This window comes from Silene latifolia, chromosome 3, assembly GCF_048544455.1.
Source record: "Silene latifolia isolate original U9 population chromosome 3, ASM4854445v1, whole genome shotgun sequence".
NCBI classification, from domain to species: domain Eukaryota; kingdom Viridiplantae; phylum Streptophyta; class Magnoliopsida; order Caryophyllales; family Caryophyllaceae; genus Silene; species Silene latifolia.
The window spans coordinates 47,814,637-47,827,954 of record NC_133528.1 but is presented as its reverse complement, the minus strand read 5'-3'; the positions used below and the strand labels follow the sequence as shown (position 1 = coordinate 47,827,954).

At 40.3% G+C, this 13,318-nt stretch overlaps 1 protein-coding gene across 1 annotated transcript; it reads left to right on the top strand.

Annotated features, from left to right (window-relative positions):
- The first annotated feature begins 1,044 nt into the window (after window positions 1-1,044).
- On the top strand, window positions 1,045-2,925 carry LOC141649038 (uncharacterized). Its single transcript, XM_074457741.1, has 2 exons — window positions 1,045-1,710; window positions 2,182-2,925. Exons 1-2 carry the CDS (start codon window positions 1,045-1,047, stop codon window positions 2,923-2,925), a joined length of 1,410 nt encoding a protein of 469 aa, XP_074313842.1.
- Window positions 2,926-13,318: the final 10,393 nt, after the last annotated feature.

Here is a 13,318-nt window from a genome sequence, read left to right as displayed (position 1 = left end):
GTAGTTCTTGCTATGCAACGTAAATTGGCTACTATTGATCAGCTCACTCATAGAGGGATGCATTTAGTAAATCGTTGTGTCCTCTGCGAAGAAGCTAATGAAGATCATTCTCACCTCTTTTTTCAGTGTACTTATTCTAGTCACATTTGGCAACAATTGCTGGACTGGATGGGACTGAGAGGCAGATCGATGAACTTAAAGAATGAAGTGCATTGGCTTGCAAATAGGCGACATAGGAGGCATTGGAAGGCTCTTTAGGTTCCCAGTTGTTTAAATGCATTGACTTATAGTTTATGGGAAGAACGCAACTCTAGGATCTTCAACAATTTGGAGCATGATGCTGCTTATATTATTCGACGAGTTCAATTTTCAGTTAGTGTAAAGTTATTACATGTAACTCCTCCTTCTTATGAAGAGGAGATATTGTATGGTCTAAGTCATTGAGGATTGTAGATCACTAATGGTTCTCTTTTGTAAGATTGGCCTACTTATTCCCTTCTATGGATGAATAAAATTACGCTTGCTTTTCTTGCAAAAAAAACAAAAGACACAACTTAAAGCAACAAAAGATAACAATTCAATTGAACACCGTCCCCGGCAACGGCGCCATTTTTGATGAGGGCCGAATTGTCATCTATTCTCCCTATCAAACACTATTTATAAACTTAACAAACTACTCTTAGTAGAGCGGTGAGTAAAGGTCGGATCCCAAGAGACGGGTATTGGATTAAGTTACCGATTGCAAGTAGCTATGTCTTAGGGTGTCACAATTTAGTTTGGATTGAGATGGTTATCTAAACTACTAGACAAGTAAAAGAAGATGAATGGAAAAATAAAGCAAATAAAGTATTGATAAGAGCAAATAAACTAGAGGATGTGGAGAAAGAGATTGAGTATTGAAGTCAGGCGGTTATGTGTTTCATCCTGGGGGCTAATCCACCCTGGGAGGTGATTGAGGGATTTATCAGGCACATATGGACGAAGTTTAATATTGATAAAATCTCCTTTTTGCCAAAAAGAGTTTTTCTAGTCCGGTTTAAAACTATGGAGATGAAGGAGAAAGTGTTACAATCAGGACATTTCCTTTTTGATAACAAACCTATGATTGTTAAAGAGTGGACAAAGGATTTGGAATTATCGAAAGCAGATGTTAAGTCTGTTCCAGCATGGATAAGAATGCACAACCTGCCGATCAAATTCTGGGGTAAGGGTTTGCCAAAAATTGCCAATTTGTTTGGAGAGTATGTCAAGAGTGATCAAGCAACAGAGGAGAGGACGAGATTTGGGTTTGCAAGAGTGATGGTGGAGTTGGTGGTGGACCAGCATCTTTTAAACTTTGTATCCTTCAAAGATAAAAAAGGAAGTGTGGTTAAAGTGGAAGTAGAATATGAATGGCGGTATGTCACTTGCTCCAAATGCCATGGGATGGGTCATGAAGGGGCACAGTACAAACGTGGAGATCAAAAAAAGAAGGGACGTGTGGTAACTAAAAAAGTATGGAGGCCTATAGCTAAGAAAGCTTATGAGGAGTTGGTGGTGGTTCCAGCTCCTGATGAAGTTGTGCAGGTTGCTCATTCACCTGGTAGGGCTTCCCTTAGGAGTTCTAACCTTCTAAAATCCCCGGTAAAGCAATTGTCTATCTTGAATAGGAGAGGTGATGAGACTGGTGGCTATAGCAATGAGGAATTTGGAGCAAATCCATACAAGGAAGTACTATCTTCTCTCCCCCCCCCTCTTCAAGGAAGCAGATAAGAGCTCATGGTAATGTTTTATCTCCTATACATTCACATGGATAGTATAGGATTCTGGAATATATGGGGTATTAATAGAGTAGGAAAGCAGAAAAGTATTAATTATTTCTTACAGAATAAAGGTATAGGATTATTTGGCTTGTTGGAGACAAAGATAAAAAATAAAACCTTCCCAAAGGTTGTGAATAGTTTCAATAATGGGTGGTGTATTTCTACAAATAATGGATATCATAGTGGGGGTCGAATTTTGATTTTGTGGCAACCTAAGATGTTTAGAGTGCAATTCATTGAGTACAATGCTCAATTTATTCACATGAAGATAGAATCTTTGGTGGACAAAGGAGTTTTCTATATGACTATGGTCTATGCTTTCAATGGGATCTAAGAGAGAGCTCCTCTGTGGGACCACTTGAGGAATATTGCTGGTCAGGTTCAAGGGCCATGGGCCATTGCTGGTGACTTTAATTGTGTTCTGGCTGCTAGTAAGAGGTTTGAAGGAGCTACATCAGCAGCAGAGAAGGAACCTTTCAGGAGGTGTATTGAGGATTGTGAGGTGGTGGATATAGCTGCAATAGGATCTTTATATACCTGGAATAATAAGCAAAGACCTGAGGAGAGAATTTATAGCAGGATTGATAGATTTCTTGTCAACAAGGACTGGTGTGATCACTTTCCTGATAAGTATGCTCATTTCTTACCTGAGGGCTTGTTTGATCACTCTTCATGCTTGGTTAGAAGTGCTAATAGTGTGCAGGGTAAAAGAAACTTCAAATACTTAAACATGTGGGGAAGTTCCAAGGAGTTTCTACCTACTGTTAGACAATCCTGGGACAGGAGCATTGAGGGCACTCTTGTTTACAAATTAGCCACTAATTTAAAGAAGCTAAAGGCTAGCTTGCTCCAACTGAACAGAGAGGCTTTTAGTGATATAGATATGACAACTGGCATACTACAGAAGGAAGTTCAGGAGCTACAAAAACAATTGGAAATTACCCTGCTAATCAGCAGCTGCTGCAGAAGGAATATGAGGCCTCTCAGGAACTTAAAATCAAGAGTTTGGCTAGGGACAGTTTTCTCTATCAAAAGGCAAAGAGTGTTTGGATTAAGGAGGGTGACTCAAACAGTGCTTACTTTCACAATACTATCAAGCAGAGGAGAAATAAGAATAGAGTGATCATGATAGAAGATATGAATGGTAAAATATGTGATACTCATGCTCTGGTGCAAAATGCTTTCCTGGAATATTACCAGCATTTATTAGGTTCAAGTCAAAGGGTCCAAAAAATTCATAAGAAGATCATTGATCAAGGCCCTAGATGTACTGCAGCTCATCATGCTCTTCTTCTCAGACCTGTTACTGGTGCAGAGGTAAAGGACACTCTCTTTGGCATACCTGATGTAAAATCACCAGGTCCCGATGGGTACAATAGTAAGTTTTTTAAAGATGCCTGGGGTGATATAGGTAAAGATGTCATCACTGCTGTCTTGGATTTCTTCAAACATGGGAGGATTCTAAAGCAAATTAATGCTACTAATTTAACTATGATACCTAAATGTGATAGACCACAGACTGTATTTCAATATCGTCCTATTGCTTGTTGCAATGTGATTTACAAAGTCATCTCTAAGATCTTGTGTGCTAGATTGGCTGATGTCCTCCCTCATATAGTGGATCAAAATCAGGGAGCCTTTATACAACACAGAAGCATCCAGGAGAATACATTGATTTGTCAGGACCTGATTATATTGTATGAAAGGCCTTTTTCTTTTCCTAGGTGTATGTTCAAGATAGAATTACAGAAAGCTTATGACACTGTGGAGTGGGAATTTGTGGACAAGCTTCTGATCATGCTGAATTTTCCTAAGAGATTTAGAAACGTGGTCCTGCAATGTATCACCACAGCTTCATTCTCTATCTCTTTGAATGGTGAGATGTTTGGTTTTTTCCCAGGGAAGAGGGGCCTGAGACAAGGAGACCCTCTTTCACCCCTCATTTTTACCCTATGTATGGAATACCTGACTAGAACTCTTAAGTATGCAGCTGCCAAATATGAGTTTGGATTTCATCCAATGTGCAAGAAGTCAAGACTCACTAATCTGATGTTTGCTGATGATGTCCTTATGTTAAGTAGAGGAGATGCAGAGTCCATGATGCTTTTACTGAGGTCTTTCTCTACTTTTTCAAAAGCTACTGGGCTGAAGGTGAGTGCATCTAAATCAAATGCTTACTTCTGTGAGATCTCTGATCAACTCAAGCAAGAGATTTTGAGTGTTTCTGGTTTCAGTGAAGGAGAGCTGCCTTTCAGATATTTAGGATTGCCTATTCAGACTACTAGACTGCAGAAAAGGGACTGTGACTGCTTGGTTGAAAAGATATGAACTAGAATCCATAGTTATGGAGCAAGAAAATTTTCTTATGCAGGCAGGTTGATTTTGGTCCAGGCTGTTCTAAATACTCTAGGCTCTTACTGGGATTCTCTGTTTATCCTTCCCAAAGGTATTGTTCATAAAGTTGAAGCCATATGTAGGAACTTCCTATGGGATGGAAGTGTTGATTATAGGAGAGCCCCCTTGGTGGCCTGGGACAAAGTTTGCAGATCTAAGGAGGAAGGGGGACTAGGGCTTAGGGATATGGAGGTGTGGAATAAAGCCCTGTTAGGCAGACTTGTGGATTGGATATACAAAAAAAGGCACACTGTCTGGGTTCACTGGGTGGAGTATAATTATCTGAGAGGGAAAGCCTGGTCAGACTATAAACCTAGCACTAATTCTAGCTGGGTTTGGAGACGTATATGCAGGGTTAAGCAGGAGCTAGCAGCAGGTTATACTACTGGCAAATGGCATGAACAGCGAGGAGGATACTCACCTGCTAGTTGCTATAGGTGGTTGAGAGGGCTAAGGCCTCAGGTCAGATGGATGAATGTAGTTTGGAACTCTTGGAGTATCCCTAAGCACAGTTTCATGGGATGGCTATGGGCTCCAAAAGCTCTGCATACTAAGAGCAAACTTCTGCATTTTGGGATTGTTACTGATGATAGATGTCTCTTATGTGGAAAGGCAGCTGAAACTCAGGCTCATTTATTCTTTGACTGTCACTACAGCAGGAAAGTTCTACAGTCTTTGAATCAGAGTATTAGGGGAGCTTTCCCTGTCAATGATCTGATGGAATGGTGTATGCATAGAACTGGGACTAAAGTCCAGAAAAGAGTTCAATTTGCCTTGGTTCTGAGTGCCATTTACCAGGTATGGCAGCAGCGGAATAAGAGTAGAGTGGAGCTGGTTCTTCTCCGACCAGAAAAGCTTAGTCAGGTGATTGTGCAGGAAGTGAGGGCCAGGATCAAGAGCAGGGACAAGAAGTTACTGAAAAATGATAATCTCGAATGGCTAGATAGCGTGAATTTCTTGTAATGAATATATGACCGATGTAATATGATATCCATTTTATAATATACTTACATTTCACCAAAAAAATCAAATAAAGTAAACGGGAATGTAAACAATTGATAAAAGGCACTAGGGTGTCATGGGTTTATAGGGGAATCATGGTGAAGATCATACAAACAAGTCTACATAGATACAAGCAAATTATTGTTGTAGTGGAATGGAGTTAGTTTATGTCTTACAATTCCTAGGAAGATTTGGGTCTCGGAGCCGAGTTGGTCAAGACTTAACAACACCTATAAGTCGACTTAGTTTCTTCCTATTCAACTATATGCATGGTCTAACATGGCTTTGAGTTAGTTTGTATCTTACAAGTCTTGTTGAATGGATAAGAGATTCATGCTAGGTTGTCAATCAAGCGTAACATGTGCATAAGTTAAAAACTACAACAAGCAAGCAATCATATGAAAACATATTAAATTAAGTATGGATCTACCCCCATGATTAATTCCCCTAATCCCCCATTAACCATAGCTAAGGGACTACTCACTCATGATCATGGGAAGCATGCTAACAAGGGTGTCAATAATATTAACAAGTCTAAACATGATGGATGAGTAAAGCAATGAACAATAATTAAGCAAGGAGTAAAGGAATTGTACCAAACTTGTGATGAACAAATAGAATTAAAGAATAATAGAAGAAAACTTTATTGATGAATGAAGAGTTGTCAATTCTTCAATAATCCCAAATAATCTTCCAATTACCCACCTAAATCTAAGGATTCTGTAACAATAATTAAGAAAGGATTAATATGTAATTAATCTATGTGATTTCTAATCTATTATAATGACTTGATACTCATCTCCCAATACAATGGAGTATTTAAACTAAGTACAAGTATTAGGGTAACTAAGGGCTTAAATGACGATTAAGTCTCTAAGATGAAGATTAGCGCCTTGTAAGTCCGTAAGGAGCCCCACGACCTTCTCATGTTGGACGCTCATACTGCATAAGGAAACGCCCGACATGTGTGTGGGACGCTCGGGCTGAGAATCAGGACAACCGGGTTGCTCTTCAAGCCCCTCGAGCTGCTCTCCAGGACGCTTAGACTGAGCCTGGGACGCCAGGATCGTGGGTGAGCATGGTTTCCTCTTCTTTGACTGCCTCAAGATCCGTGGGGATCGTTAAGGGGTCGTGGGGGTCTTCATCATTGCCCATCCTACTTTATTTATTGACATAGGCCTTTAGTATTAGTCTCATATTTCATGCTTGGTCGTTAAGTGCGATCAATTTAGCTCCGGTTTTGCTCCATACACGCAAAGCGCTAAGGCTAGCGCGCCTTCCCTTCCTTGGGCACAAAACCTCAAAGAATATGCAAAGTAGGAAACTAAAGATAAGAAACGACCCTAATACATGAAACAAAACATGGGAATGAGGCTAGTTTGGGGACTAAATGTATGCAAATATGAGTCACATAAGGGAGACATAAGTGGCGAAAATGGGGATGAAGACCATCTCCCGACAATGGCTCCACAATCAATACCAATAATGCTAATAACATCAAGTCACCACAATACTATCACAACAAGGAAATCATACAATATCACATCACTTGTAATCAACCATACAAAAGACTGAGTAAGGAAACCCTACCTTATTCGCAAATCTGAAAGACAAAACAATCAAGCGAACTAGAACTGCTCCTTTACGAAATCGTCACCTAACAATGATAATCAAACAATACTAATCACAAACCATCAGTAATCATCCCTTAATCCCCAAATCAACTCAAATTAAGGTTTGCTCAACATAACAACAAATCAAAAGAAGGCATAAAGAACACTTACTACTGCGATAGACACGGAAAACAACATGTAAAACTCCTAAAGATCACCCTTGGCCTTGGAAATGATGAAGATGATTAGAGAATGTAGTTACGTAGTTTAGGTTTTGTGAGTAATTTGTTTTAAAAACTGATTAGACTGCTTAACACGTCTTTTATACTTCTCTAACCATTTTAACAAAACCACGGAAAAATAACCCATCAGACCAGGCACTCTGTCGAGTACCAGACATACTCGGCCGGGTATGACCGAGTGTCTCACGTACTCGTCCGAGTTCACCCAAGGCAGTAGCCTACCTCAAAACACTCGATCGTGTACAGCCTACTCGGCCGTGTTCACTATGCTCGAAAATCAGTGGTATTACAAGGTCCAGGAAGTTGTGCAAGGAAAGCCCAGCAAAATGGATGAAATCTCTATTTTTAAGACTCATACGGAGGTTTTAAAGGTTTATCCGAGCCATGCACGGTTGGTTCAATGCATAAAGAACTTGTGAAAGAACATATAGGTTGGTTGTGCTGACATGTAAAATGGATCCCAGCCTATCAGCATCGGCCAGTCAAGAGGATAAGGGATCTTGATACCATGGGTCTTAGTAAAGGCTCCAACGGAATGCAAACCATTTGGGAGGTTAGGAAGCCGTTTGGTGAATTGAAGAACCAATAAAATCTTCTTGAGGGAAAAGGTATGACTAAGAGTCATAAAAAAAAGCACGTTAAGGCATTGGTGGCAAACGCCAAAGCTAAGGTTGAGATGCAGTTAATGCAAGAAGCCATGGTGGCTGACATCAGGGTCTAGGACGAGAAAGTTGTGAATAAAAAAGAGATTGACACTAGTGGTTAAGCTTGCGTCAGCGCAATTGATAAGTTAAATGACCAAGTGATGAGTGATGGCAACGAAGATAAGGACATGGAAGATTTCTCGGAGTCAGAGTTAGACTTCCTGGTGACCAATGAGGATTTACAACCAATTCAATTTGGTTCTTTGGATCTGAACCTGGTGGGGTTTATGATGGTCACTGTGCTGCCAAAGGATTTCAGCGCTGAAGGTACTCTATCCAATGGTCTAGAGTTGCTAGGATCATCTATTTCTGGTTGTTCAATTTCAAGTCATTTTATTTGTAGTAGCGCTTTGGATAGGGATTTGACTGACAAGGAGGTAAATGGAATTATTAAGGCTTTATTTGTTAGGAGGGGTTTGGATAATGAACACTTTAAACCTCTAAACATTAAACTCATATTAGGAACCTTTATTCATATTGATGATCACTGGCACATGTTCTATAATTGATTGATATTCATAATCGATATTGATTGAGAAGGTAGCAAAGGTTCAAGTCTCCGATTGAGTTGCTTTATCTTCTTGCGTACATGTTTCTGGGAAGTTTGGTTGGTCAGTCGAGGTGGATAGGGTACTATTGGCGCCTAATTTAGTTAAGGTACTAAATTTATTATTTTAAGGGTATGTGGGCGTGTTCACTGAAGAATAAGTTATTGGGCCTGATCATGTTGATCCATTTAGAAGATAAACGAAGTCCAAAGAGAAAAACGTTGAGTTGGGAGATGCTATATCAAACGCCTGGATGAAGTTTTAAGGAGACTCAGCGGTTGTTCAACCTCCTCCCCACTAAGGAGTGGTTACAAAGGAAGATGTTGCCTATATATATGAGAGGCGTTCATCCTAAGATATCCCGAACAACTCAAACAACAACAACTACTACTACTACAACTTAGGGTATCTTTAGAATTTAGATTCTTAGTCTTAAATTAGATTAGTATTAGCATTAGTGTAACACCCCCTTCTAACCCGACCAAGGTAATTGGGAGATGTTACCATCTCGGTTTTCCGAGGTAATAAAATCAGAATTACAATTAAGAATCTTCATTAAACAAATAGCAAGTTTAGTTAATTACATAACCATGAATGAATAAATGAAATACAACTCGTCTAAGACTGTGTCACCCATGCAACAATACTCGACCCCGAGTCCAAAGCGCGGCCCAAATCCCGATCACGTTAACAAGCAAAACCTGTACTTAACCTGCTCCCCATATGATCAGAAATATCATATGGATCGACACAGGCCACCCCGGAAATAAGTGACAATTACACAGACACAAAAACGTCAGTTACAATAAATAAATAAAGTGTGACACAACTAAAATGTGTGAATATGCAACATGTTTATGATATGAATGATACATTATCAAACAACCACCATACAACCACCACAGTACCGTGACACGCCCAGTCATACTGACAACCACACTGGTACCGGCACACACCCAGACATACCAACAACCACAAACAGGTACCGGGACACGCCCAGACGTACCGGGTCCGGAAGCCAACCGGATCCCCTGCCAGACGTCGTGTCTCAACCACACGAGTCCCTCCGTGACTTAAGCCATTAATGTGCACATCCCTCTTGGAGTGGGAAGCTCCAAGAGGCGACTCAAGCGGAAGACGGTCTCCCAACCGCATTCCATCTTCATATAACAAGTAACCAATCAAACCTCCATGTCCTCTAACATACAAGACAACACAACAAATGCAATGTATCACACAAGATGCCAATTACCGACTCACTCAATGTAATTAATGACAAATGACTCGTTTAACAAATAGACACAATAATGAAACTGAATAGGATAAACCTACCTTTTAGCAAATCCCGCTAAACAATAAAGCAACCGGATACAAATATGCTCTTCCATAAATTCGGCACCTAAATACGATAATCAAATATAATTACTAAATTATCTAATTAAATTAAAATACGAATTCAATTAATTAAATAAAAACTCATCTTAAAGCTATTTAAATCCCGTGTCAATTACTAGCCAACCACATGGGTCAAAACTCAACTCAAACACTCACAACACACCCACAAACACGGGTTAAACCGTGTTCTCGAGCCACTAAAACAACCCCGGAAATAACCCACATACGGCCAACCACCACCACCACTTCCCACCACCGTGGACCACCTTCACACCAAACCTGGGCATGATGGTCGGCACCCCCTGACAACCACCACACGTGCTTCCACGCGAGCAGCAATATCACGGCCTGCACACACCCACACGACACCAACACAAGCAACAACTCGTCACCCCCTCTTTCACCTACCAAAACAGCCCGATATTGCACCTATGCCGCCACCCACGACCACCCACTAACTCCCCTCACATCTCCCTATAAACACCGCCCAAAACCACCCCCAGGTCGGGCCCAAGACGACGGGTAAAACTCAGTCCAAAGATCGATACAAAACAGCCACCATAGCCTCTTTTAGATCTCGGTCAAACTCGAGATTTGATGGTCAACGGTGGTCAATGGTATTAATTAAATAATATAAATGCTAGTTTAAGACGGTTTTACTTCTACTCGTATCACATATATCTCACTCAAGTAAACATTCAAATTCCATCATTTCCACTATCACATGTTATCACTCACCACTCAACCTTTATATCATGCATGATGTTCAACGAAACTATAACACAAGTATAATCATGCAACGTTTCACTTCACGTTACCCGACTCATAACCACCCATGTAGTGACCAACTGAACAATAGGATCTAGTTTTGAAATGAGGGATCCTTCTCACCCAAAACTGACCTCCTATTGTACTCATGCCGGGTTCATTTTATTAGATATTCCTATATTCATTTTGGCTCATTGGTTTAGGTTCAAAAATCTTCGCTCTGATACCACTTTCTAACACCCCCTTCTTACCCGGCCAAGGTAATTGGGAGATGTTACCATCTCGGTTTCTCGAGGCAGTTAAATCGGAATTACAATTAAGAAACTTCATTAAATAAATAACAAGTTTAGTTAATTACATAACCATGAATGAATAAATGAAATACAACTCGTCTAAGACTATGTCACTGCTACACTACTCGACCCCGAGTCCAAAGCACGGCCCAAATCCTGATCACGTCAACAAGCAAAACATGTACTTAACCTGCTCCCCATATAATCGAAAATATCATATGGATCGACACAGGCCATCTCGGAAATAAAGTATGACACGACTCAAGTGTGTGAATATGCAACATGCTTATGATATTAATGACACGCTACCAAAAAACCACCACGCAACCACCACGGTACCGGGACACGCCCAGACATACCGATAACAACACTGGTACCGGGACACGGCCAGACATACCAACAACTACAAACATGTACCGGGACACGCCCAGATGTACCTGGTCCGGAAGCTAACCGGATCCCCTACCAGACGTCTTATCTCAACCACACGAGTCCCTCAGTGACTCAAGCCATTAAGGTGCATATCCCTCTTGGAGTGGGAAGCTCTAAGAGGCGACTCATGCGGAAGACGGTCTCCCAACCGCCTTCCGTCTCCATATAACAAGTATCCAATCAAACCTCTATGTCCTCCGACATACAAGACAACACAACAAATGCAATATATCACACAAGATGCCAATTACCTACTCACTCAATGCAATTAATGACAAATGACTCATTTAACAAATAGACACAATAATGAAACTGAGTAGGATAAACTTACCTTTTAGCAAATCCTCTTAAACAATAAAGCAACTGGATACAAATATGCTCCTTTATAAAGTCGGCACCTATTTACGATAATTAAATATAATTACTAACTAAAATAATTAAATTAAAATACGAATTCAATTAATTAAATAAAAACTCGTCTTAAAGCTATTTAGTCTCATCTCAATTACTAGCCAACCACATGGGTCAAAACCCGACTCATGCCCATTATACACTAAGTAAAACCCATCTTATAACGCGACTGAAACACTCACAACACACCCACAAACACGGGTTAAACCGTGTTCTCGAGCTACTAAAACAACCCAGAAATAACCCACATACGGCCAACCACCACCACCACCACCACTTCCCACCACCATGGAACACCTTCACACCACACTTGGCCACGGTGGTCGGCACCCCCTGACAACCACTGCACGCGCCTCCACGCCAGCAGCAACATCACAGCCTGCACACACCCACACGACACCAACACGAGCAACAACCTGTCACCCCCTCTTTGACCTACCAAAACAGCCCCATATTGCCACATATGCCGCCACCCACTAACTCCTCTCACATTACCCTATAACCACCGCCAAACACCACCCCATGTCAGGCCCAAGATGGCGGGTAAAACTCAGTCCAAAGATCGGTACAAAAAAGCAACCATAGCCTCTTTTAGATCTCGGTCAAACTCGAGATTTGGTGGTCAACGGTGGTCAATGGTATTAATTAAATAATATAAATGATATTTTAAGACGGTTTTACCTTACGATCTCGAGGCGGAGGGACAAAATCTTCTCCTCTTCTAATCTCTCTCTTTTCTCTCTTATTTGTGTGGTAGAAATGTGATGAGTGAAATGAGATAGGATAGAGTAGTATGGGTGGGGGTATATATAAGGGTAGAATGGTAGGTGGGAGTATATAATACATGTATTATGTATTATGTATTATTAGTATTAATATTATCAATATTATTTATTATTTATTATACCGTCTCATAACATAATACGTATAAACAATATAAAATATATAATTATAAAATAAGGGGTATTACAATTAGTCTTAGCACGGCGAGCCCATCCGATCATGGAGGTAATATGCCATCTATCCCTTAGTTTGTAATTTAGCATCTACAAGTACTCTTGTAAGGACTTTGGTTGATGTTGTGTTATTGGAGATTCTTGTGTTTAAGTTTAAGAATTATATCATTCATCCTTGAGTGCTAAATTATTATAAGTAATTTAGCGCTTGTTTATTAGATTACGCATCTACAACCGTGGCTCAAACCCTGACATTAAAGAGTGGATCACAAAGTGTAGGAGGGTAGCTACGACCTCCAGGGTACCTTAAGTATTGTGCTTGTTTCCAAACAAACAGGTACTGTCGGCTGGAACATGATCGGCCAAAGGGTGGGTTGTTGTGGGGCCTGTTGGTTGTGAAGGAAATAGAGATTAAAAAAAATCAATCGAGTAAGGGAGGGGAAAAAATGATAAGAGTAATATTGTAAAAGGCGTATATGAAAGATTAAAATTCGTATGTGAAAAAGCACGACCCTAAATAAAATACTCGTATGTTACCAATCCTCCACTATCCATTACGAGTACAATATTCAATATAATTTTCATAATTGCATACAACTTGAGATTACATCACTACAATACATACAAGTAGGTTAATTTGCTAAAGAATGTTACAACGGGTGTCACATCCCTCAGAAAATGGGTTGGTGAAATAATTTTGACGTTTACATTGTGACAGAAATTTCAAAATAGCCAGTTTTTCCATCGCAAATACTTTA

What these genes read in the sequence shown, in the direction of transcription:
- LOC141649038 (XM_074457741.1), top strand. Translation starts at nt 1,045, where the DNA reads ATGGAGATGAAGGAGAAAGTGTTACAATCAGGACATTTCCTTTTTGAT. An exon ending in GAGCAAATCCATACAAGGAA is followed by an intron (nt 1,711 to 2,181) that starts GTACTATCTTCT and finishes ATTGCTGGTCAG; the next exon opens with GTTCAAGGGCCATGGGCCAT.